Source organism: Phymastichus coffea, unplaced genomic scaffold (genome assembly GCF_024137745.1).
Source record: "Phymastichus coffea isolate CEN01 unplaced genomic scaffold, Cenicafe_Pcof_1.1 PCOF00030, whole genome shotgun sequence".
NCBI classification, from domain to species: domain Eukaryota; kingdom Metazoa; phylum Arthropoda; class Insecta; order Hymenoptera; family Eulophidae; genus Phymastichus; species Phymastichus coffea.
This window is the reverse complement of record NW_026706841.1, coordinates 136,843-162,360: the sequence shown is the minus strand read 5'-3', so window position 1 is coordinate 162,360 and position 25,518 is coordinate 136,843. Positions and strand designations below refer to the sequence as shown.

General features: G+C 33.3%; 3 protein-coding genes across 3 annotated transcripts; all 3 read left to right on the top strand.

The window, feature by feature from the left end:
* The first annotated feature begins 330 nt into the window (after positions 1-330).
* Positions 331-1,347, top strand: LOC131663043 (histone-lysine N-methyltransferase Suv4-20-like). Its single transcript, XM_058933109.1, has 2 exons — positions 331-776; positions 1,064-1,347. The coding sequence occupies exons 1-2, from the start codon at positions 495-497 to the stop codon at positions 1,211-1,213; spliced, it is 432 nt and encodes a 143-aa protein (XP_058789092.1). The 5' UTR covers positions 331-494; the 3' UTR covers positions 1,214-1,347.
* Positions 1,348-1,393: 46 nt separating this feature from the next.
* On the top strand, positions 1,394-4,598 carry LOC131663046 (uncharacterized). The gene is made up of 5 exons (XM_058933112.1): positions 1,394-1,414; positions 1,851-2,132; positions 3,877-4,005; positions 4,225-4,305; positions 4,465-4,598. Exons 2-5 carry the CDS (start codon positions 1,985-1,987, stop codon positions 4,596-4,598), a joined length of 492 nt encoding a protein of 163 aa, XP_058789095.1. The 5' UTR covers positions 1,394-1,414; positions 1,851-1,984.
* A 92-nt stretch (positions 4,599-4,690) lies between these two features.
* Positions 4,691-5,698, top strand: LOC131663044 (uncharacterized). The gene is made up of 3 exons (XM_058933110.1): positions 4,691-4,747; positions 4,812-5,132; positions 5,593-5,698. Exons 1-3 carry the CDS (start codon positions 4,708-4,710, stop codon positions 5,646-5,648), a joined length of 417 nt encoding a protein of 138 aa, XP_058789093.1. The 5' UTR covers positions 4,691-4,707; the 3' UTR covers positions 5,649-5,698.
* Positions 5,699-25,518: the final 19,820 nt, after the last annotated feature.

Below are 25,518 nucleotides of genomic sequence, written 5' to 3'. Positions count from 1 at the left end.
AATATGAATGAATTGGAAGTTCTAAGCAATTTGAGTAGCTGTACTTTATCTGTTTTAGATAGTTTATCAAGAAAATTAGTTTTAAACGTGCATCTAAATTTTCCAGTTATGCAAATATGCCTAACTAATTTAGATAATTACATAAAAATTAATCTTCGTGAGCCATATTTATCATACCCAATAAGTAGTAAAGAAATACATTCAGAAAGCATTCAATCATTTTACCACTTATAGTGAAATGTATTAATATTGATAAAATGTTAAAAATTATCAGTACTCAGCAACAAATATTTGATTATTTGAATATTTATTTGAAGCTTATAAGTTCTAATGCTTGTTTTATCATTGAAAAAACTTATCGTTATAAAACTATTGAGAATCAAGTAAGAATTATAGTCAAGAGAGACATTACAAAAAATACGAAAATTGAAGAATTAGTTGGATTTAATTGTACAATTTCTGATAAAGAACTAGATATATTGATAAAAAAGAAAATGGATTTTTCTGTAACCTATACTACAAAGACAAAACAAAATAAGCTACTCATAGGTCCTGCATCACTTGTAAATCATGATTGCAAAGCCAATAGCACTTGCCTATGGAGAAATAACATTATTTATATAAAAACTAAAAAGAATATAAAAGCAGGTAAAGAAATAAGTTGTTATTATGGACCTGACTTTTTTGACCACAAGAATAAACAATGTTTATGTGTAACGTGTGAAATAAATAAAAGAGGTAGTTACTGTACTCAAGAAGTGAACTCAACTACTCAGGTAATATAAAATAACTATTATCTTTTGTATGTATGTTACAAAAGTGGAAAATAAAGTAAATTATATTACTTTTGTAATATATGGTCAAAAATAATTAACTTTTTTCCCCTTTCTCTTTTGATTATAGATTATTAATAACCACTTTTCATTGAAAAGTTTGAATAGATTAAGATAAAAATTGATGAAATGGGAAAATTGGTGATTTATTATAATGATTATAATTTCAACCAACAATAAATGATCATGTTATATTTTTACATACGTTTTAACTATATCTATTATTACAGATGCAATGTCATGATGAGGAAACTGTTGATTTTATTAAACAATTAAAAATATTTGACAAAGTAGCAAACTCAAGAAGTTTAAAAAAAACACAAGTGACAATCCTAATTCAAATCAAAGAAAACTTTATGGCCAAAGCAGAAAAGGCTTAGAATATGATAGTTATTTGTATACAACATTCATTGATTTTATTATTAGTGAAAAATTAGTTAGATCTGGGACGTTAATATTGACTGATAATACTACATGGAATATCGTTGAAAATGTTTATAATCGTAGTCATCGTTCGAGTTTTAAATCAGTAGAAAAATTTGTTGCAAAATTTCATGATACATTTGTCAGAGATGTATCAGGTAAATCTAATGATTGCATCACTTTTCTCTATTTCTATGCCTTTATTTGAAGATATATTTCATTTTATAAACATTATTTGTAATTAAATTAATTTTATTATTTAATTTACTAAGCCTGGTTACAATTATATTCAAATATAAACACTCAACATAACGCAAGTTTCTGGTCCTATTTCAATAATTGATCAATAATAATAAATGTTTGAATTTTGAACTTTGGAGTAGAATTGTGCAGGCATTGATGAAAATAATTCAATGTACAATAGAAAATGATCTCTCTTTCTAAAATACTCATTGTACAATTTTTATCTATAAATTTCATGTACGATTTGAAAATGAAAAGCACAATAACATTAATTAGAGCAAAACAGACCTTTTTTAAAATATATTTAATTATATCTTTGTTATACAATATTTAAATTCCATTATTTTATAGATAAGAATACCAATAAAAGTATCAAACTTTTAGCTCCTGTAAACAGAACTTATGAAGATTATGATTAAGCATTAGTTAAAACAGCAATAAGTCTATGCCCTATAAACTTTGCGGAGTGTTTGTATGGCGAACAAATGATTTCACTACCTTTGAGAACATTAATATTAGAAAATATTTTAGGTAAATTAAACATTTCCAAAACTGCTCACAGTAAAATTTATAATAACTTGACCAAATATAAAATACATTATCAACAAATGTGCCAGCAATTGATTCATTCAGGTATGTGGTACTAAGTTATCACTTTCACATTTACATTTCATGAGATGAAACTCGATTTAACGATTGTCACGTCATCTTACATAATGAATAAACAATCCTGCAAAATCAATCAACTTAGATATAATTAATCGAAATCTACTATTATCTTTTTCTCATTTTTCGGTATATATAAACCGCATTATACATTATAAGATTTATTACATAAAAATTTCTTGGATTATTTTAAATACTTGTCCAGTTATATATTCGAAAGAAAATTTTTATTAATAATTGACAGGCACGATTTGTTTCACAATTTCTCTCAGAAATTACCTGTAGTTAACGGAAAAATAGTTTTGGCTTTGACAACCCTCTGTAATCGTTTTCTATAATGTTGATTTGCAAAATTGTTTACCTTTCATCTGATTTTCTTACTAATACATTTATATTGTCCTTTCAGAATTTACATTTTTAAATTTCATGCTTTACAGCCATTAATAGTTGAATTTCTGTATACAACTGATATTGTCAGATTGAACCAATTTTCATGAATTGTACAACTAGGAGTAAACGCACGTCAAATTCCACCACTTTTTAACAATATTATACATTATTTAACAAAGAAATTATTGCTACGTTTTACGTTTTCAAATTGCGAACTCATCAACAATGCAATAATCCCGTTATTAAATAACAAATAGGAGCAATCTAAGTTTCATTTGAACTTTCTTTATTCATATAAATACTAGAGCATCTATTAGCTCTTTTAAATTGTAGTTTTTTTATAAATAATGAAACGTTACTCTTGATTTGATCAATATCTAATGACTATAACAAAATATTTTTTCTTTCACAACTATGTACTTTTCAATTTTTATACCACTACAAAAACAAAAAAATGAAATTTTTAAAAATAAATTATATACTATTATATTTATATACTATTTTCAAATTTATGGGTATACTCTTAAATGGTTCTTTTTAGTTAACTATTATTCGGGCAGATCTATGTAGTACTAAGATATAATTTTAGATGATGAATTTTAAACTTTTAAACATTTAACCACTTACATGATTTTAGCGAGATATTTATGATATAAAATAGCACAATGAAAATCACGATACGACATTTTTTTTCATTTACTTATAAATCTTATGTCTACCGTCAACTTTTAATAGAATAAAAAGGACAACATTTATCGACGTATATGAGAAGAGTGAAATTTCACAATCTAATAATCTCTCGCGGGCTGTTTTGAAATGAAAACTATTTTTCCATACCACGTGCACAAAGTGCTTTTTTATACCATTTGATATAATGTTCCGGAAAAAGCACTTTCTACTTGTTTATAAAAAAATATAATTTAATACATAAGTAAAAAGAGAACAGTTACTCTCGTATGGATGTTAGAACCCGATCAGAGCGAGGTCAAGAAGCCAACCAAAATCAAAACCAAAACCACTATTTGTACTAGAATTTTAACAAATTATTCAACGTAAACTACGCGTAATGAAAAATTGAAAATAATCTTCCGCATATCAATGTAGTAAAATCATTCAAGGCATGTTCGAGCATTTGATGAAATGTATCATTTAAAAGATTATAATATTTTATTAATTATTTCTTTCAATATTATAAGTGTATCTTACTAAACAAATATATTTGACGATTTAAAATCGTTAAAGAGTTGATTGACTATAATTTGCTTTTAGCCTAAAATATACATATATTTATAAATAAATTATAGTTAAGTCTGTATTTTAGAATTCAGAAATGATTTGTCTCACAAATTCAAACCGAAAGAGCTGAAAATTCTATTAACGCCTCTAACTGATGAAGAAATCATTATGCGGACCAGTCCTGTTGTTGAAAAAGTAAAGAATCACTTTGAAGGTAAATACTTATGTACGTTATGATCCTCTAATTTATAAGTGTAGAAAATATTGATCATTTTAATCAATACTGACATATGAATACAAATTATTTGTATAAATAATTTTAGTGTGTTCATGATGATCATTCACTATGAAAATATAATATAATAGACTTAATAATTTACATGAACATATTATTATACTCAAGTTTTCAGTGAGCTTCCGTTACCTATTTCAGAAATAAGTAATTCTTGTACATTGAATTTGGTTGAAACTCAAGATAGAAGATTAGAAAAATGTGAAGAAAATGTGTTCAAAGGTAAAGTTATGCTTTGTATAGTTAATATTTATTATTATTTATGAAGCCAGTAAAATATAATCTTTCCGGCTTCAAATTTAAGCAATTATATTTGATTACAATCTGATCAATATATAATGACACATATATAATGTATTTAACTATATTTGTATTACACAGTTTTTAATGAACAACCACTATTAGCACCTGTATACGAAAATATTATTTGCCCTTCGGAATTAATAGAAACTAAGAACATCCAGAATGTGGAAGGTAACAAAAAAAATATAAATCTTGGAACCATAACCGTTTGAAATCATTTCAAATGTTTAGAGGTATGCTATTATATTAAATAATATAACATGAGTTTTCTGAATTAGAAAAATAAATATCACATTATGAATAATTTTAGAAAACGTGGACATGGAAATAAAAAAAGCTTTCTCTTATGGACTTAAATACAGTAAATATTGACAATTTTGTCAATCGAGTTTATTAAATACGATAATTCAAAACCATTTTTTCAGATTCTAACCAACAAATTTTGATGTTGAGGAAACTGATCATTTCTAGTTTGATCAATGGACATCATTTGGGGCTACGTCAATACATGAATTCGAACAAATCACTTTTACCGCTTAACGTAAAAAAGAATTTACTTGATGCGTTATATGGGAAAGTTAATAAACATCTAATTACATTATTAGATCTGAATAAGCAATACAGATTTCTTATAATAGAAAATGTGAAGTATTTTGAAAAGGTTTTAAGACAACACAATAAAAACATCCATAAAATCGTGCAGGGATCTTGTAGTTTTGAAGATACTGAAGGTTTATTTTATGAAGGTAATATTAAACTCAAAATTCGTTTATTATAATATTTAAGCTAACACATACAAATTTGAAAAGAACTTCGCCCTATAATAATCAACATTTTTTAAAGGAATTAGTTTATTGTAAATAATACTGATGTTTTGTCGTTTTATCTAAATTGATCAGGTTTATTTACTTGAAAAACATAAAACTGCTGAGCGAATAGACAGCAATATATAGATATTGATTTATTAAAATATTTTTGCAGTAAAATACTTGTCCATTGTAATTGATATTTCGATTGTGACTCGAATACGCAAACTTTCATTTACTTAAGATAACGCGTCAGGTCCATCGTCATACAATTCATCATAAAAGAAATGGTTTACACATCGAAAAAAAATGCAAAAACCTCTTTAATACAAAACTCGTTAAAGTATCCCTGTATAATGAATATTACAAAATACTAACATAACAATGAACAATTTTTCAGTTATTGAAGAGATAGAAGGAAATACTAAATATAACAATGATATGGAAATACGTTAAAAAGTAATTGAAGTGTGAAAAATAACTTGTTTTGCTGAGCAGAATTTAAGAATCGGAGGAAATGCATTCTAGGGTATAATTCTATTATACATTATATAGTGGAAATTTTAAATTCTATTAACACAATGATAAAAATACTTTTTGTAAATGATACATTTTATAACTACATTTGTAATTGATGTTATCAATGAATGTGTTTCTTTAATAAATGTATAAATAATAAAATAATTAAAAAAAAATTAAGAATACAAGAAAACTTTTTAATCATCACTTTAATACTAAATGAGCTGGAAATCCAGTAGATGGAAGGTGATCTATGAATCTCACATATAAATATAAACTATTTTGGTTGTCAAACGTGACTTATATACCTCTTATCAGTATTACATCTATACCAGAATCGTAATACTGATATATGATACTTTTAATCGTAATAAAAGAATCGTTATATTGATATATGATATTTTTAATACTGTTGTACTTTGATCAGATTAACTGTAACGAACATTCTAGTCAATTTGTAATCTGTACGAAAAAAGATATTCAAATATACGAGGTGTGTTCGAAAAGTAAGGTGACTTTGTATTTTTAAGAAAAAATATTTATTTATTTATCAATATTTATGTTGTCCCCTTCAAAGTAATCCCCCTCAGATACAATACACTTATGCCAACGGTTTTTCCAATCCTCAAAGCACTTCTCATAAGCACTTTTCGGTATAGCCTTGAGCTCTTCCAGCGATGCTGTCTTTATCTCTTCAATCGTTGCAAATCTCCGTCCTTTCATAGGTCTCTTTAGTTTTGGGAACAAGAAAAAGTCACATGGGGCCAAATCCGGTGAATATGGTGGCTGAGGCATGATTGTGGTGTTATTTTTGGCCAAAAAATCTCTCACAAGCAAAGATGAGTGAGCAGGGGCATTATCGTGATGCAAAAGCCATGAATTGTTTTTCCACAATTCTGGGCGTTTTCTTCGTATTGCTTCTCGCAAACGGCGCATAACTTCCAGATAATACTGTTTATTGACCGTACGTCCATATGGTAAGAACTCCTGATGCACCACGCCATGGTAATCGAAGAAAACAGTGAGCAAAACTTTGACATTTGATCGAACTTGGCGTGCTTTTTTCGGTCTTGGCTCATCTGGGCTCTTCCATTGGGACGATTGGACTTTGATTTCGATATCATAACCATATACCCATGATTCGTCATCAGTTATGACCCTTTTGAGTAGATCTGGGTCGTCGTTGACGTCATTCAACTGTTCTTGAGCGATGCTCATGCGACGGTTCTTTTGGTCAAAATTTAGCAATTTCGGAACAAACTTCGCTGACACACGTCTCATGCCCAAAACGTTAGAAAAAATTTCATGGCACGAGCCAAGCGATATACCAAAATCCTCAGCAACTTCTCTGATAGTGATTCGATGATTTTCCAGAACAATTTTCTTCACTGCTTGAACGTTTTCATTAGTTGTTGACGTGCTTGGGCGTCCAGACCGAAGCTCGTCATTGGCATCTTCCCGGCCATCTTGGAAGAGTTCGTACCACTTGTAAACATTTCTTTTACTCAGAACAGTTTCACCGTATGCCACCGTCAACATTTCAAGTGTTTCGGAGCACTTTATTTTATTTTTTACACAAAATTTGATGCAAATCCTTTGATCCATATTTTTCGATAGCAAGAAATCGCCGAGCACGCAAAACACTTATAACCTTTACGCCTCTCACAACCAAACAAAAAATGCTATAAACTTGAAACTTGGTACAGATGTTCGGGAAAAGTGTACCAACATAACAAAACAAAAATATCGATATTCGAAAGTACATTGCCCGTGAAATTTGAAAAGTCACCTTACTTTTTGAACACACCTCGTACAAGACACCAATATTATACATATCCATCTTCACAAATGATTGTAGATATTGCTTTACTTAACGAGAGTAACGGGTACGCAACAATCGTCAAAATTACGAATACAAAATTAATATTGAGGGCTTACGAAGCAAAAGTGTGATCAATATTTAAGTACCGGCAATCATTGATAAAATTAAACGATCACGATCAACATTAATAATAATTACACTCTACAAAATCGAATGTCTAAACATTCCTAGGATAAATATCATAGGAATCTAATTAAGATATGAAACTAGCTATTGTTATATTAGACGAGCCTAGCTAGTGTACCATGATCGCTAATATTAGGATTCGAAAATTCATTTCGAGAATTAATGAATCAAAATTAATTTGATATTTTCGCAGACTATCGGATGTTGACTTAATTTATTTATCGCAATTATCTTAACGAACATGTACACTGCACAAAATAATATGTCTAAAAATTTATAAAATAAACATAAAACAAGATAAATTGAAAGACACGGCTAGATATTGCTTAAATTTACGAGCGAAGTGTGCATAACATGATGGCCGCTGATGGGTATATTCTTAATACGAATCCATGAATCAAAATCAATTTGGTATAAAATAAGAGTATCGGTTGTTGATTGAATTTATTTATCACATTCTTCCTTATCGATTCGTACATTTTACGAAATGATCTGTCGACCTATCAATAAAAAAAACATGTCGCGAGCCTACTCAAGAGATGTAGTAATGTTTTTGTAACGGGTATGAATGGAAATTAATGGATTTGCAAATATTGAACTGAAAAGTAATAACGAAAGTTGATGCATCAAAATCGGTTTCATTTCGTTTTAGTCCATCGTATATTGACCAAATTTATTCATCACAAACGTCCTAACAAATTCGTACACTATACGAAATAATTCGTCCAAATATTTATGAAATTAATATAATACAAAACCACTTGAGAGACGTGGATGGCTTTCGCTTATTTTGACCAGCGCCGTTTGCATATCTTGATATTCGCTAATAAGTAGATTTGTAACGTTAAACTATGGATCAAAATCAATTTGGTATAAATTTAAACTATCGGATCTTGACTGAATGTAATCAGATTCTTCCTTATCGATTCGTACATTGTACGAAATATCTGACGACCTATCAATTAAAAAAATATGTCGCGAGCCTACTCAAGAGATTAGTATTTTTTTTTTAACGGGTATGAATGGAAATTAATGGATTTGCTAATATTGAATTGAAAAGTAATAACGAGGGTTGATGAATCAAAATCGAATTCTTATCTTCTTAGTTTATCGTATACAGATCAAATTTATTTATTAAAATCTATCTAACAAATTCGTACACTGTACGGAATGATTTGTCAAAATATTCATGAAATTAATATAATACAAAACCACTTCAGAGACGTGGCTGGCTTTCGTTTATTTTGACCAGCGTCGTTTGCATATCTTGGTATTCGCTTATGAATAGATTTTGAACGTTAAACTATGGATCAAAATCAATTTGGTATAAATTTAAACTATCGGATCTTGACTGAATGTAGTTATAAGATTCTTCCTTATCGATTCGTACATTGTACGAAATGATCTGACGACCTATCAATTAAAAAAATATGTCGCTAGCCTACTTAAGAGATGTAATATTGTTTTTTTAACGGGTATGAATGGAAATTAATGGATTTGCAAATATTAAATTGAAAAGTAATAATGAGAGTTGATGAATCAAAATCGAATTCTTATCTTCTTAGTTTATCGTATACAGATCAAATTTATTTATTAGAATCTATCTAACAAATTCGTACACTGTACGGAATGATTTGTCAAAATATTTATGGAATTAAAATAATACAAAACCACTTGAGAGACGTGATTAGATTTTGCTTAGTTTGACCAGCGTAGTTTGCATGTCATGATCTTCGCTAATGAGTAGATTTTTAACGTTAAACTATGGATCAAAATCAATTTGGTATAAGTTTGAACTATGGGATATTGATTGAATTAATTTATCACATTCTTCCTTATTGATTCGTACATTGTACAAAATGATCTGTCGACATATTAGTGATAAAAATTTGTCGTGAGACGACTCTAAAGATGTGGCTAGATATTGTTTTGTGTAACGAGTATGAAGGAAATTTCAAGGTTATACAAATTTGGAATTGAAAATTAACAACGAGAGTTGATAAATCAAAATCGGTTTCATTTTGTTTTAGTCTATCGTACATTGACCAAATTTATCCATCACAAACTTCCTAAGAAATTCGTACACTGTACGAAATGATCTGTCAAAATATTCATGAAATTAACATAATACAAAACCACTTGAGAGACGTGGCTGGTTTTCGCTTATTTTGACCAGCGTAGTATTCATATTTTGATCTCCGCTAATGAGTAGTATATTTATAATGAGAATCGATTGATCAAAATAAGTTTGGTATAAATTTAGTCTTTCGGATATTGATTGATTTTTTTTATTACATTCTACTTTATTGATTCGTTCATTATACGAAATGATCAATGGACATATTAATGAATAGTCCATACATGTTACTAATATTTTATTTCTCTAATTTTACAAGGAATGTATTTTTCCGGTCAAAGCAAGTATTAGCGCGAATGTGAGAAAGGTAAATAACAGTATTCTTAGAGGAGGCGGAACCACACGTGCGTTAGTAAATAGTCGCTAATTTTGATCAGCGTATATGCCTCAAGGCCGTTTTCGAGTTTAAAATCTAACGTGATTTTACTTTCGATATTTAAATTTGTTTCGAATATAATTTATGTGACGTATGAGTAGATAATATATGATGCGACAAAATGGCATTAATATGTTTTATAGTCACAAAAGAAAAAACTAAGGATTACGTGAGAATTTGAGTAGTTGATAATTGTTTTAATTTAATTATCAACGCCACTAGCATCTTATTCATGTATATTTATTACGAACTATAACGATAACCTATCAATATTAGCCATGATTAACTATCACGTTTATCAATGATAAAGCTATTAGTAAATAACCGCAATAAAGTAGAAAAATGATAAAACTATGAAATTTACTTCCAAACGAATTGAAAAAGTTACGTTACATCAAATTACCACAAAGAATCAACAAACTTCAATAAATTTTACTATGGAAAACAATTGTATTGGAATCGAAAACGTAAAAGTATTAAAAAATTAATTTCAAACAAGTTAAGTAAATAAAATTATGTAGTTAATTAACTAATCCAGGCTAAAAATCATGAATAAGCATGGCAATATTTACGATTCGATAAAGTTCTCGTGCGAATTTTAGAATCTTTACATTGAGTTGTTGGGGTACAGTGGCGGACCCACGCTTGTGTATAAATACGCCCGCGTTAGCCGTATTCAAGGACTCTTTCCTCTCCTTGCGAGTAACGCGGATAGTGAACTGTGATTTTAATAAATGATTGGAGCCAGCTCTAATCTAAAAATTCAATCACGATTAAATACGATAGACATGGACCCCGATTCAATGTTGCGGTACTTCGTAGGCTTATTTTCCTGCTAATGTTAGCATTGTTTCTGGGACATACGTCCTTCCATTGCTAAGAGCTTCTCACGTTCGTCATAATGTGAGCAACTTATTAGCTAGAATTTATTTATTAACCATGGAGAATATTGAAATGACCGTAAAATTCGCTTTATGAAAAATGTTTTTTATTAGTAAATTTAATGATTCACTACATTTATTGAAATTTGTTATAGCGCGCAACTCAAATTCTCACTTAACATTGAATCAATTAATGCGAGGTTGAACTAAAAATTGAATTTATAAATCGAAGCCACTTAGGTGAAAACATTACAGTGTATCAGTCACATTCGCTTTAGAGATGTAGATAGATATTGCTTTGTTCTGGTTGTAATTTTACTATTTATTGAAGTACATCCGGTATTTATCTTATAACCGTATCACAGAATTATCTAATAATCTATCTGAAGGAATGGTTTAATAAAATCGTTTTTTGATACTTTATTATATATATATATATATATATATATATATATATATACAGGGTGTCCCATTTTAATTTACCACCCCCTAAAACAGGTTAATAATTTGCTCTGAGAAAAAAATGTTTCAAATAAAATTTGTTGGGTTCGAAGGGGGGCATCTTTTGGCTATTTCAGCTGCGACCTTGAACGTGACCTTCAAGGTCATTTGAAAGTCAAGACCAAATTTTCATATGAAATGTGCATATTTTATGGCGGATTCGGATTCTACTAAAAAAGAAAAACACTTTTTGTATGAATCATTTTTTGAAAAAATCCCAAATTTTTGTTGTAAACGGCTTTGAAAAAGTAGAAAAAATCACTAGATATCTCTACCTTAAACTAAGGTTAGAATTTTTCCTACAGTTAAGAATGATTTTGATGAATGTTACTAGATTCAATGAGGGACATACTGTAGTGACCTTCACCACGAACTTGCTTAAGAGCCATCAATGTCATTTGAAGGTCATCAAGATTTTTTGAAGGTCAAATGTTTATTTACAGGTAACCATTACATTTTATCCGAGGAATTAGAATATTAGAATTAGAATATTTTTCTCGTAAATGCTTTATTTCTCGCTAAAAGACATTTTTTTGCTTCGTTATCGTTCTATTGGTAAGGCTTGTAAATTCTTACAGCTCCTCAAAGCTTCTCATCATTAGGTTTTCATTGACTTTCTGAATTTCAGATTAAATAAAAATTAAATTATTAATTTAAGATTAAATATTCCCTAAAAAATCTACCTGCAACAGATAATGGCTGACTAAACGCCAGTAGAGATAGTCAACATGATCAAGATTCTGGGAGAATGTCACGACAATTACAAGGCTGCAGCGAGGCTGTACGCTGAAAGGTATCCGGACGCTCGTCATCCTACTAGGAGGAATATTAAACTTCTAACGATAAGAGCTCAAGGAGGTAACTTAAGAAGGAAGAGGCGACGGACGGGCCCAAGAGAGCATATTGCGCTTGGGGTTCGTGCTGTAATTGCCGAGGATCCTCATATTTCGACGCAACAAATTCAGCGAATGCATGGAGTACCTAGATCAACAGTTTCCCGTGTATTGCGTCATTTTAGATTTCATCCATATCACTTGCATCTTACACATGCCATTGAGCCTGGTGATCCTGCCAGGCGACTTAGATTCTGTCAATGGGCGGAAACACGAATGCGCATAGATCCATTTTTCTTTGATCGGACTCTCTTTACAGACGAGGCAAAGTTCGACAATATGGGAGGAGTTAATCTTCATAACGCGCATTATTATGCAGAAGAAAATCAACATTGGCAGCGAGATCACCGTACACAAAGACGGTGGTCAATTAATGTTTGGGCGGGCATAGTTGGGGAATACGTTGTGGGTCCAATTTTTTATGACCGTAATTTAAACGGCGAGCTTTATTTAGATATTCTCGAGAACCAAATTCCACCTCTTCTAGAAAACATTCCGCTAGAAATAAGGCGAGACATGTGGTTCCAGCAAGATCGTGCTCCCGCTCATCGTCGACTACTTGTCAGGAGATTTCTGAACGCGACATACCCAAATAGTTGGATTGGAATTGGTAGTCCAATCTGTGAATTCCCTGCGCGATCGCCAGATTTGACCCCATTGGACTTCTTTCTGTGGGGGGCCGTGAAGCAGAGAGTTTACGCGGAAGCCCCGACGACGGCACAAAATATGATGGAAAGAATTGTTGCAGCATTCCAGGAGTTAACCCCACAAACATTAATAGATGTCCAAAGAAGTTTTCGGCAGAGAATACAAATGTACATTCATCAAAATGGGCAATTGATAGAGCACTTGAGACATTGAAATTTCAGTGACTAGCTGAACGAAGGGGTCTTGCCTTAAGTGGTTGGACGTGAAGGTCTTGCCTTAAGTGATCCAAAGGATACCTCTGTCTTTGTTTGAAGCTAGTAACATTCATCTAAAACATCTTATTTCTAGAACAAATTCTCTTTTCAGTTAAAGGGAGAGCTACCTACCTATTGATGATCAAAAAATGATTCAGACAAAAAGTGTTTCTCTTTTTTAGTAGAATACGAATCCGCCATAAAATATGCACATTTCATATGAAAATTTGGTCTTGACTTTCAAATGACCTTGAAGGTCATGTTCAAGGTCGCAGCTGAAATAGCCAAAAGACGCCCCCCTTCGAACCCAACAAATTTTATTTGAAACATTTTTTTCTCAGAGCAAATTATTAACCTGTTTTAGGGGGTGGTAAATTAAAATGGGACACCCTGTATATATAAGGTGTTTCGTTTTAATCCGACCATGTGTATAACCTAGTCAAAACAAACGTTATCAAAAAATGACCTCTACACAAGTTGCAGGAGACAGAGGGGGCCACCGAATGCTACCATCAACCTTGACCTTTAATACGTTTTTCAAGGTCATCCGAAGATCAAAGTGCTTTTTTTAATGGGAACCCCTATTTTTGAATCGTGTAGAGCGGGAAAAATTACATCAAAAATGATATATCAAGTTTGTATTTGTGACCTGAGAAGTTCAATTAAAGGTCAAATGCTCAAAAAAGTGTATTTTTGTCATACCGATGTCTCTGTACAATTTATTAATTTAATTAATTAATTCTCTGATTCTCCATTATGAATTTGTCCTCTATTTATTATTAAAGTAGATAAATTTTCAATTAAAAATAATTTTTGATATTGACTTTGACCCCTGCTTATTGTTAGATACAGTTTATATTTAATATTGCATTACTTATTGAATAGTTAAAATAATTAAATTTCTTTTGTTTAACATTATTTTCTTCTTAAATTTAATAGTCGCAGAAAAATTATCTCGTTTATTTTTACTTTGTTATAATCAAAATTTTCACTATGGCTGATTACCCAGCGGCTGAAAGAGTTGATATTATATTGGTTCTTGGTGAAGGTAGGTGTAATCACCGACAAACTGCTGCTCTTTTTCGAAATCGATATCCCGACAGGAGACATCCGAGTCATACAACAGTTCGTGAAATTTACCGTAGAGCTCGACAAGAGCAACTAGCACGGGTTAGAGAACGTCGTAATTACATTCGTAATTACAAGATATTCGTGTAATAGTGGTTCTGGCAATGGTTCATTTAAATCATAACATCAGTACCCGTGTTATTCAAAGGCAAACTGGTATACCAATGGATACTGTTTGTTGAATAATAATATAACGGGAATTTAGCCCGGTTTACCCGGTACATACATAAAACAATGGATGGAGAATGGTCGAGTGAAAGAAGGCTGAAATTCCTGGACGTAATTGTTCTCCCAGGTCCGGTGTTCGTCGGCAACAGGACGGCCGGATCAGCGCAGATTCGTCGTATTAGCTAAGAAGCGCGAAAATCGGTAATTCGTAGGCGGTTGTCGGCGTGAGAAGATAGGGTGTTCGAAAAAAATGGCGGGATATAGATATATTATAACGTCTACAAGAATCTTTAATAGTAAATAATTAATAAAGGTGGTCGGAGGGAGGGAGAGAGCACCCTGAGCGAACGAGTAGAGAGATAGCAAAACATCAAGCCGTTACTCCCAAAGCAGATGCCTACACCCTGTGTCCGCTGAAGGTTTAGGCGAATGTCCATGTTGACGCACGCACACAACGGATGAGTCGCCCCGTGCACCGCACAGCTCTAGTTCCCTCGGCACAAGCAGCCCCTGGTGCACCAGCAGTCTTATATTTGCACCACCAACCACAGCACACGTATCCAGCCTGTCCGAGAAGTCAGGCGACGTCGCAACCCGCTTCCATTGTAGAGACGCTCACGGAGAGAGAGCTCGTGCTCGATCGGGCACCAAACGTCTTATATTGCTGGTATTATTTCCAACGATAGTTTTTAAAAGATTAACAATTTTATTTAATAATTAGAAAATTAATTAATAAACTAATAATATAATTTATTATATTATTATAATATAATCTATTATATTATTAATTGTAACGGGGTGGATTAGCTAGTACAATAGGGAATTTATTGAAGCACAAACTACCACGATGCAGAGCTAAACGCCCCTCCGTTAAACACGTATAAGTATATGTGTATTCGCCTTTAGGTTTGATACTTTCGTTTCAATGTCTTCTTTCCAACCGAGTTGAACTCACCTTAAGTCACTTGACTTGTGACACTCGATCTATCTTAGGTGTAAATGAACTACTCCTTAATCCGACTAGTCCCCTAGATGAAATCGGTTTAAAATTTAATCCGTGATAGATCCGTTAAACTATTACAAAACGAAATTACGTAATAAAATTAATAATGTTTAATTCTAGAAAATTACAGCCTTTGACGGGCCGAAAGACTAACGCACGCGAATAAGATTCACAATGATTAATAATAATAAGGGGAGAGAGAGAGAGAGAGAATTCGAAACTTTGCCGCGAAAACTAGCGCTCACCGCGAATACAAAAAAATAACGATCGCGATAGACAAAATACTCTCACTAGTAGTTTGTCGCGCAATAAAAGGAAGGTGCACCCACCCTGCGGTGCAATTACGGTGATCAGCCGTAATTGTTGAAGAGAAATATAGAAGGTGCCCCTCTGGTATCAGCTGCTCTGCCTCGCTCGTAAATAATTGTTGCTCCAACAAATGCTACTGCTGTGATACTGTTTGCTATCACTCGCGCACGTCCAAAAATCCAGGAAAACTTTGTAGCAAAACGGCAAAACACTTGCAAAATGATTGGCGGTACTCTCGCAAAAACAGCTAAAGCTTAACTGAAAACTTTTAAACTCTCTCTCTCTCTCTCTCTCTCTCTCTCTCTCTCTATCTCTCTTACAAGGGAACACCCCCAACCCGACCTCGCCGATTTAAATGATTTTGGGATATGTTGTAGTACTTGAAAAAACATTAGATACGTGTTTTTTATGGGACCATAAGGGCTTTTAAGGGGTGGAATCCACCCTGAAAATCAACCCCTAAAATCAGTTTTTTAAATATTTCTCAGAATCAAATAAATTGTCAGTAAACTCAACGTTACAAAATTTCTTATAAAAAGACGCTTTTAAGGACATAACATTTATACGGAAGGATTGCAATCCCCTTCTTAATAGTGGTAAATACACTATTTTTTGTACTGTTTTACGACATGTAATATAGTAAATCAGCTCGAGTGATTTAAACATCGCACTGATAATGAGAAAGACCAAAATTAAATTGACGTGTTTCCGGATTTAAAAAAAAATATATTTAAGAGGTGTTTCACCCCCTAGAAACCACCCCCGTCAAACTATCAGCAGGTTAATCCACCTAACCCTGGGATAAACAAGTTTAGTCGTTTGTTATTTCTTGAAATAATTTTATCCGATGCATGAGCGAGCTACCTCAACTAACCAACCTGCCTCTAACTCACCAATCCCACATAAACCACCCTTACCGATACACATGCAGGCTAACCCACCTAATCCTGTGAAAAGCAACTTTAGTCGTTTGTTATTTCTTGAAATAATTGAATTTTACACCATAAGCGAGTTGTCCCAGATAAATCATATACTTCTTATCCACCTACCCCTAACCTATCTAACCCCCACTCTTATAAACCACCCTTACCGAACCACATGTGGGCTAACCTTATATAAATAGCGAAAAATAAGTGTATTTCTTGAATAACAATATATCCCAAGTATTACAAATTTTATGTAATAATTATTATTTTCTTTTCATTATAAATACAAAAAAGCTAAAAATAATTAATAACGGCTTATAAATATAAGATTTGAGACTAAAATAAATTATAAATAATTATTAACTGTTTTGTTTTTTCGAAATTAATAATAACAGTTATAGTATCAGTTTTTTTAAAAATATTATTTGCATTGTATTACATATAGCTGTGTATATAAGAGTAATAATAATAGTTATTATTTTTTAAACGTAAAGTTAATTCGTAATAAAGAAAAATAACATGCAATAACAGTTAAAAATTATTAATTTTAAAAGTGGAAGTTTAATATAGTTATTATTTCTTTTTTAATCATTTACAATTTGTCATTGAGAAAAGAAATTATAACAAATAATTGATTATATTAACCCATTAACGCTCACAGGACGGTTTTTCGAGACCTGAGTTTGAACTATTCTCATGTCATGAATTCTCGTGGAAAAAATTCAGGAACCATTGTTTCTTATGTTTTCGAGTGTCCTCTTTCCAATGATGCTGGTTAAAATTGTCGCTGAAAAACTGTTACGGTCCAAAAATCAAAAATAAATAAAAAAAACATGATTTTCTGATTTAATTTTTTTTTTAAATCGACTTTTCGTTCCCTAAGCATTTTTTTTAATGCCTAAAACCCTTATAGATCGCGGCCTCGAGGTTTTAACTACAAGTTACTATGGTTCTCCGGATATGAAAATTTTTCGTATAAACAAAATGGCGGCCGAAGTGAAAATATTTATCTAAAACTTTACAAATTTTTTTCTCGAATACTATAGATTTTCATGAAAATTTTTAAAGAACAAAAATGTCTTAGAATTAGTTATAAAATACTCTCAAATTTTTTCAGAATCATCCGAGAAAATTTTGGGATTTCGGAAAAGTCTCTGAATTGAAAATTTAAAAATTATGTCGGAAAATTTTGAAATAATTTGAGAGCGTTCTTTGTTTGTTTTTAAGATATTTCTATTCTCAGAAAAACTTTCGTAAAGTGCATGGTTTTTGGTAAACAAAATATTTGTTTAGCAAACTTTAACATTTTTTTTCTCGAAAAGTATACTCTTTAGGAACATTTTTCTGAGAATAGAAATGTCTTAAAAACAAACAAAGAACGCTCTCAAATTATTTCAAAATTTTCCGACATAATTTTTAAATTTTCAATTCAGAGACTTTTCCGAAATCCCAAAATTTTCTCGGATGATTCCGAAAAAATTTGAGAGTATTTTATAACTAATTCTAAGACATTTTTGTTCTTTAAAAATTTTCATGAAAATCTATAGTATTCGAGAAAAAAATTTGTAAAGTTTTAGATAAATATTTTCACTCCGGCCGCCATTTTGTTTATACGAAAAATTTTCATATCCGGAGAACCATAGTAACTTGTAGTTAAAACCTCGAGGCCGCGATCTATAAGGGTTTTAGGCATTAAAAAAAATGCTTAGGGAACGAAAAGTCGATTTAAAAAAAAAATTAAATCAGAAAATCATGTTTTTTTTATTTATTTTTGATTTTTGGACCGTAACAGTTTTTCAGCGACAATTTTAACCAGCATCATTGGAAAGAGGACACTCGAAAACATAAGAAACAATGGTTCCTGAATTTTTTCCACGAGAATTCATGACATGAGAATAGTTCAAACTCAGGTCTCGAAAAACCGTCCTGTGAGCGTTAATGGGTTAATAGTTATAAATAGTTTTTATAGTCTCAATTCTTATACTTTTAAACTGTATAAATTTTTTAATTTTCACTCGTATCTTATTTACAATTTTGTCTTATCAATGGCTCGATAAAGATAAGTTATATCATATCTACGCCCCTTACGATAATAAGACATTCGATACATATTTCATTATTCATAGTAGTTGAAGAAATGTCAAGTATTTAAAAAGTTAAAATATTTTTATAGTGCTGGATTTATAAATAAACTTATTTTTATATTTACATACAAATTTCCCGAACACGAAAATATAGTACATAACAAGAAGAAAAGTTTTTGTCTACTACGTAAGTATTTATGTCACTTATCATATATAATTTTATTCAAATATTTTGATTTGTAAACATGTGAAATATAACTGTTAAAAAAGTATGATCGAATTCTATCTATAGACTAAGTTTTCTTTTGTCTTTTATAAAATTATTCAACTGCAAAAAAGAGTATTTATATCTTGATTTTGTTTTAGATTAAAACATGAAGATCAATCCTTTGAACGTAGTCAATTTATTATTAGCATATTTTCAAAGTTTAAAAATACTAGATAGCGAGATTAATTTAAAAGAAATTAAATTGTCAGAAAAGTTGAAAGAAATATTAATAGATGCCGTGTATGAGTTTAATGATATTGATATGATTGATGAAGAGACGTTAGATTTTCATGAAGATTATAAAGATACTGATGCTAAAATAATCGAAGATGAAGTTCATCATCACTTTCCTGATCCTGATTTTGCACTAACAAATCAGTGCACAAATGATGATGAAGAAATCTCATTTGATTATAAACAAAGAGCCGTAAAATTTTGAAGGAGCGGAAAATACAAAAACTTAAAACTGGATATTGTACAACAGATTCAAAAAAGTTTCATCTATAAGTCAACTTAAACGTTAGGCAAAAACAATTAATAAAAATGGAACTTACGGAGAAAAAATTGCGAAAATTTGCCAATACACGTTTGATAATTTAAAAGCCGCTATTGCAGCTAGTACGATAGTGCATGATCGAGATATACGGAAATGGGCATTGCAAGCTCAAAAAATTGTTGGCCATGAAGATATAAGATTTAAGCCTTTTCAAAATTGGTTACTAAAATTAAAAAAATCTCATAGAATAGTATCTAGAAAAATAAATAAATTTATCAACAAAAAACCAGCTAAAACAGATAACCCTGTTGATTTTAGTTTTGGAGATTCTTGCAATATACATTGCGAAGTAGAAGCATGTAAAAATGTTGCTATAATACAGTGTGGTTGGTGTAAAAGATCATTATGTTTCAAACACTTTTTCGATGATTATCATTCCTGTAAGGAATTCGTTGAATGATACATTTTAATTTACCAATAAATAAAAAAAAGAAAAAGATGAAAATTATTCTGAAAAATTAAAATATATATACGAGGGTGGTTCGATAAGTATTTAGCCTACAAAAGAAAAACGAAAATTTTGGAAAAGTGGCGTTTTATTTTTCAACATAGTCTCCTTTTAGTTCGATACACTTAGCCCAGCGATGCTCCAACCTCTTTAACCCGTCTGAAAAATACGTTTCCTCGAGGTCTGAAAAGTAGGCTTCCGTGGCAGCGATTACCTCCTCATTCGACTCAAATTTCTGCCCGGCGAGTGACTTTTTCAAGTTTGGAAACAAAAAGAAGTAGCACGGGGCTAAATCTGGAGAATACGGTGGATGGGGCAGCAGTTTGTAGCCTAATTCGACCAATTTGACCATGGCGACGGCGGAGGTGTGAGCCGGTGTGTTGTCGTGGTGGAAGAGCACTTATTTCTTCCCCAAATGGGGCCGTCTTTTCTGCAATTCGACGTCGAATCGGCCCAATAATTCGGCATAGTACAACCCTGTGACCGTTTTGCCCCTCTTCAGGTAGTCGATGTAGATCACACCTTGTGAATCACAGAAAACGGTGGCCATCACCTTTCCGGCCGATGGAGCAGTCTTTCCCCTTCTTCGGAGCACTTTCGCCGGGTAAAGTCCACTGTTTCGACTATTCCTTGGTCTTTGGTGTATACCAGTGGATCCATGTTTCGTCGACTGTCACGAAACGACGCAGAAACTCCTTCGGATTGCGCTTAAATAGCGTCAGACATTGCTCTGAAGTTGTCTCAAGGTTGCGCTTATTGTCCGGAGTGAGCAAACGCGGCACCCATCGCGCCGACAGCTTTCTCATGCCCAAAATTTCATGCAGGACATGACCCACGCGGTCTTTTGAGATACCTACGATCTTAGCTATCTCGTGCACCTTCAATCGTCGATCTGCCAATACGAGATCGTGAATTTTTGTCACGTTATCCTCCGTGGTAGCCGTTTTCAGAGCCCGTGGACGTGGCTCTTCAAAAATCGACGTGCGACCACGTTGAAACTCGTTAAACCAATTTTTGACGGTCGCTATCGAAGGAGAAGAGTCACCGTACACAACATCCAAGCGCTTTTTGATTTCGCTGTGCGATTTCCCTTCCAAAAACAAGAATCGAATCACCGACCGATACTGCTCTTTTTCCATTTTTCAAAAATCAACGGACATACTTGTTTTCACACGCTTTCAAAAATAAACTACAACTCCGATCCGGCTGAAATCTTGACAGTAACCATCGAGAAGGTTGTACTACGCGATAGAATATTTTTTTTGCGAGAATGGCGCCATCGGGCTAAGTACTTATCGGACCACCCTCGTAGTATCGCGTACGTTGGCTCTTACGTAATTATATTTATGTATCTACATACGAATATAAATATATATGTATAGATCTATAAATGATAATTAGACCTCGTGTTATTCTCGTGTTTATTTTTAAGAGATATTTCTCGCCATTTTGGTACTTTTTAAAATAAAATGTATTAAACATATTTTTATTTATCATAAATTATGTTTGAGCTACAGATATATTTTATTAAAGAAAAACGGGATACCCCACGTACGGTGTACGTAGAAATCAATTATTTAAAGAAAAAGCAACTGATAAACTGAATTCTCCCAAAGTTTGGTCTATTAGCCTACATTTGCTTGGGTAAGTGTGGTTTATGGGGGTTTAGTGGGTTAGAGGCAGGTTGGTTAGTTGAGATAGCTCGCTCAGGCGTAGGATTGAATTATTTCAAGAAATAACAAACGACTTAACTCGTGTTTCCCAGGGTTAGGAGGTTTAGCCTGCTTGTGTTTCGGTAAGGGTGGGGGGTTAGGTAATGGTGGGGGTTAGATAGGTTAGGGAAAGGTGGATAAGAAGTATGTTATACAGCTGGGATAACTCGCTTATGGTGTAAAATTCAATTATTTCAAGAAATAACAAACGACTAAAGTTGCTTTTCACAGGATTAGGTGGGTTAGCCTGCATGTGTATCGGTAAGGGTGGTTTATGTGGGATTGGTGAGTTAGAGGCAGGTTGGTTAGTTGAGGTAGCTCGCTCATGCATCGGATAAAATTATTTCAAGAAATAACAAACGACTAAACTTGTTTATCCCAGGGTTAGGTGGATTAACCTGCTGATAGTTTGACGGGGGTGGTTTCTAGGGGGTGAAACACCTCTTAAATATATTTTTTTTTAAATCCGGAAACACGTCAATTTAATTTTGGTCTTTCTCATTATCAGTGCGATGTTTAAATCACTCGAGCTGATTTACTATATTACATGTCGTAAAACAGTACAAAAAATAGTGTATTTACCACTATTAAGAAGGGGATTGCAATCCTTCCGTATAAATGTTATGTCCTTAAAAGCGTCTTTTTATAAGAAATTTTGTAACGTTGAGTTTACTGACAATTTATTTGATTCTGAGAAATATTTAAAAAACTGATTTTAGGGGTTGATTTTCAGGGTGGATTTCAGCCCTGAAAAGCCCTTATGGGCCGATAAAAAAAAGTATCTAATGTTTTTTCAAGTACTGCAACATATCCTAAAATCATTTAAATCGGTGAGGTCGGGTTGGGGGTGTTCCCTTGTTAGTCGTTCGCTCTAGCATCGGGAGTGTACCGAATCGCGAACGGATCAATTAATCGAATCGACCACCGTTGCATATTATAATAATATAATTAATGTTATATAATAATTATTTTTCAAAGTTGTAAATTTTTATTAAACTTGAATATTAAAATTTGCCCAGTAATTTTAAGTGATAAGATAGCGTAATTGGTTAAGAGTCAGCGTCCAATGCCTGTCGCGAGCTAAATTTTTCTGCCATTGTACATGTTTAATTTAATTAAATTAATATAATTATTGTAACGGGGTGGATACCGTTCAATTAATTTATTCGCGCGATCGTACTGAAGGGCGCGCGTAATTACCTACGTCAAACACGAAAATCGGAGAACAGGAGGGAACGGGTGTCAGTCAACCAACTATCTATTACCGTAAAATAAATACGTCGCAGATCTTTTCAGTATCGCTTGCGAGAACTTTTATTATTTCTTATTATTACACTATGTTCGGCCCGCGTGTTTATGTTTACATCTCGCGCGCACGACAACAACATGTAGTGTCGGATCGCTCGCTGCTCATAGTTCGCTGAGTTATTACATGCACGCTTTTTGTCGAATACAAGAGGTTAGTTATTTGGTAATTCTATCGCTATCGCGAAATTAAGCTGGCCAGCTTACCTTTTTAGCAGTCGTACGAAGAACGGAAGAACAAGTCGCACTCTCGTTGCGGTAAAGTCTGTCTTTGTCGCGTCGAGAGAGCTCGCGCTTCTCGGTTTCGCCCTCGATGGCGAAACTCCTAACTCGCACACTCTCGCACGCACTCAGCTCCGTCAGGATATCTCCTTGATTCGCCTTCGCACTCCGAGGAAAACTCGGGAAAACGTCGAAAGACTAGGTGGCACGGCTCTGCGATCGGGTTCTAATCCTCGATTTGCGGCTCTCTATATCGGTAGTTAATCCTGCACTCGTTCATTTTCGTACGTGCGCGTTCCATCACGTCTCGTGCCGAATTCCTTCATTACATTTTTCGTCTACCGGTAGGTGCTGCCCCCGCAGGCAGCCACTAGGTTAGGCTATTAGCGCTAATACGACGATTACACATTATATAGACTAACATGAATAAATGTAATACTGTAACATTTGTGGCGGGGGATTTCGGGGGCTTTAACCGCGCTACCGAAGCTCTCCCGCCACAAGGCCTGTTTGACTCCTTATCCCCGATTATTTAGGGAGCCAGACCGCCGTTTGACTAGGGCGATCGTCGAGCATAGGGCCTTATGGTATCGCGTATTCCGGTTTGCCTTCACGGCGACTGCGCTGGATGGGCAAATAGGTGAGTACTCGCGATCTCCTCTTCTCCAGGCCCCGGTGTCCAACAAGTCGTTTCCTATTTGTCTCCTCGCTTATGATATGCCGGCAGCTCAGATGATGACTCCTTATTTCAGGTCGAAAGTCCGTTCGAATTCGCGGGTATGTTACCTATCGTGGGGTCCGAAAATATAGCGAATCAGGGTTACCCGATTATAACCGCTCGCGGCTAAAAATCATCAGCATGCAAATGAGGCAGGGTAACAAAAGTAAATTTTATATAAAGAACAATTAATCACTTTTATTGACGTATTTATTAATTCATAAGCAAGTGGTCGGATTGACTAGGGTCAGTATGACTCTGCATAATTATGAAATAGCAAGGACACGAAATAATCGAAATACTAATATTCTACCGGTCGGTCTTTGATTTACAAAAATGGTGGAATGGTCAGCGCAGATAATTAAATCACGAATTTTAATTCATCTACTTCCAATATTCGCAATAAATTACTATACGGGCGAAAGGTCAGCGCGAATAAGTAAATCACGAGTCTTAATTCGTCAACTTTCAATATACGCAATAGATTATTAATTTGGCGAAAGGTCAGTGCGAATATTTTAAATCACGAGTTTTCTTTGTCTGATCCTAACACTCACGTTCGATTCTGCTAAATGGCGGACAGGTCGCGAATAAATTAATCACTGCTTTTAATCCGTATGATCCTAACACTCACATTCGATTCTACGAAATGGTGGAAAGGTCAGCGCGATTCAATAGGCACCGGCATCGACGGATCCACGCGTTGCTACGACCTACTGCACCGAAAAATCCACTCCCGCACTCCGCGATTAATACTAATGAGTGGCACTTTGCCTACTTACGGTTTTCCTTGCTGAGATTCGGCGAACGAAATTAGCGTGAAAAGAAGGTGTCTAACGCAATTAATCCTGCGTGACGAGAGTATCTGGCGCAAGCACTCCTTCTGGCTAGAAGAACAGCGGCAAAATGGACGAGAATCGGCTTTTCGCGGTCAAAGATCGCTTTTCTTCTCCTCTTTCCGAGAAGAAATGTTATTATTGGTCGGTATGCTAATTCGGATATCGGTAGCGCCCTCCGAATATTTTATCATTGTTCCGTATGTAAATTAGAAGGATACAGCGCCCTCCTTAACTCTTCTACTTTCGTCGTTATTTACCTTCTCTCACCCCCCCCCCCCCCACTAAGATAGCTATCATTAATTGATGGGAAAGATCTACCCCTACTCTTATCTATTTTTCTATCCGGACGGAAATCAAATTTTATTCTAATTCTAAGACGTCACCAGCGAATTTCGTCAGAGGTTTGAATTCTGTCGGTTAATT

Excerpts from the sequence above, each read along its gene's own strand:
- LOC131663046 (XM_058933112.1), top strand. The coding sequence starts at position 1,985 with ATGATTTCACTACCTTTGAGAACATTAATATTAGAAAATATTTTAGGT. Across the intron at positions 2,133-3,876 it reads CCAGCAATTGATTCATTCAG|AATTCAGAAATGATTTGTCT; the intron begins GTATGTGGTACT and ends TCTGTATTTTAG. Across the intron at positions 4,306-4,464 it reads TGAAGAAAATGTGTTCAAAG|TTTTTAATGAACAACCACTA; the intron begins GTAAAGTTATGC and ends TGTATTACACAG.
- LOC131663043 (XM_058933109.1), top strand. The coding sequence starts at position 495 with ATGGATTTTTCTGTAACCTATACTACAAAGACAAAACAAAATAAGCTA. Across the intron at positions 777-1,063 it reads AAGTGAACTCAACTACTCAG|ATGCAATGTCATGATGAGGA; the intron begins GTAATATAAAAT and ends CTATTATTACAG.
- LOC131663044 (XM_058933110.1), top strand. The coding sequence starts at position 4,708 with ATGGAAATAAAAAAAGCTTTCTCTTATGGACTTAAATACA. Across the intron at positions 4,748-4,811 it reads CTCTTATGGACTTAAATACA|ATTCTAACCAACAAATTTTG; the intron begins GTAAATATTGAC and ends CCATTTTTTCAG. Across the intron at positions 5,133-5,592 it reads TGAAGGTTTATTTTATGAAG|TTATTGAAGAGATAGAAGGA; the intron begins GTAATATTAAAC and ends ACAATTTTTCAG.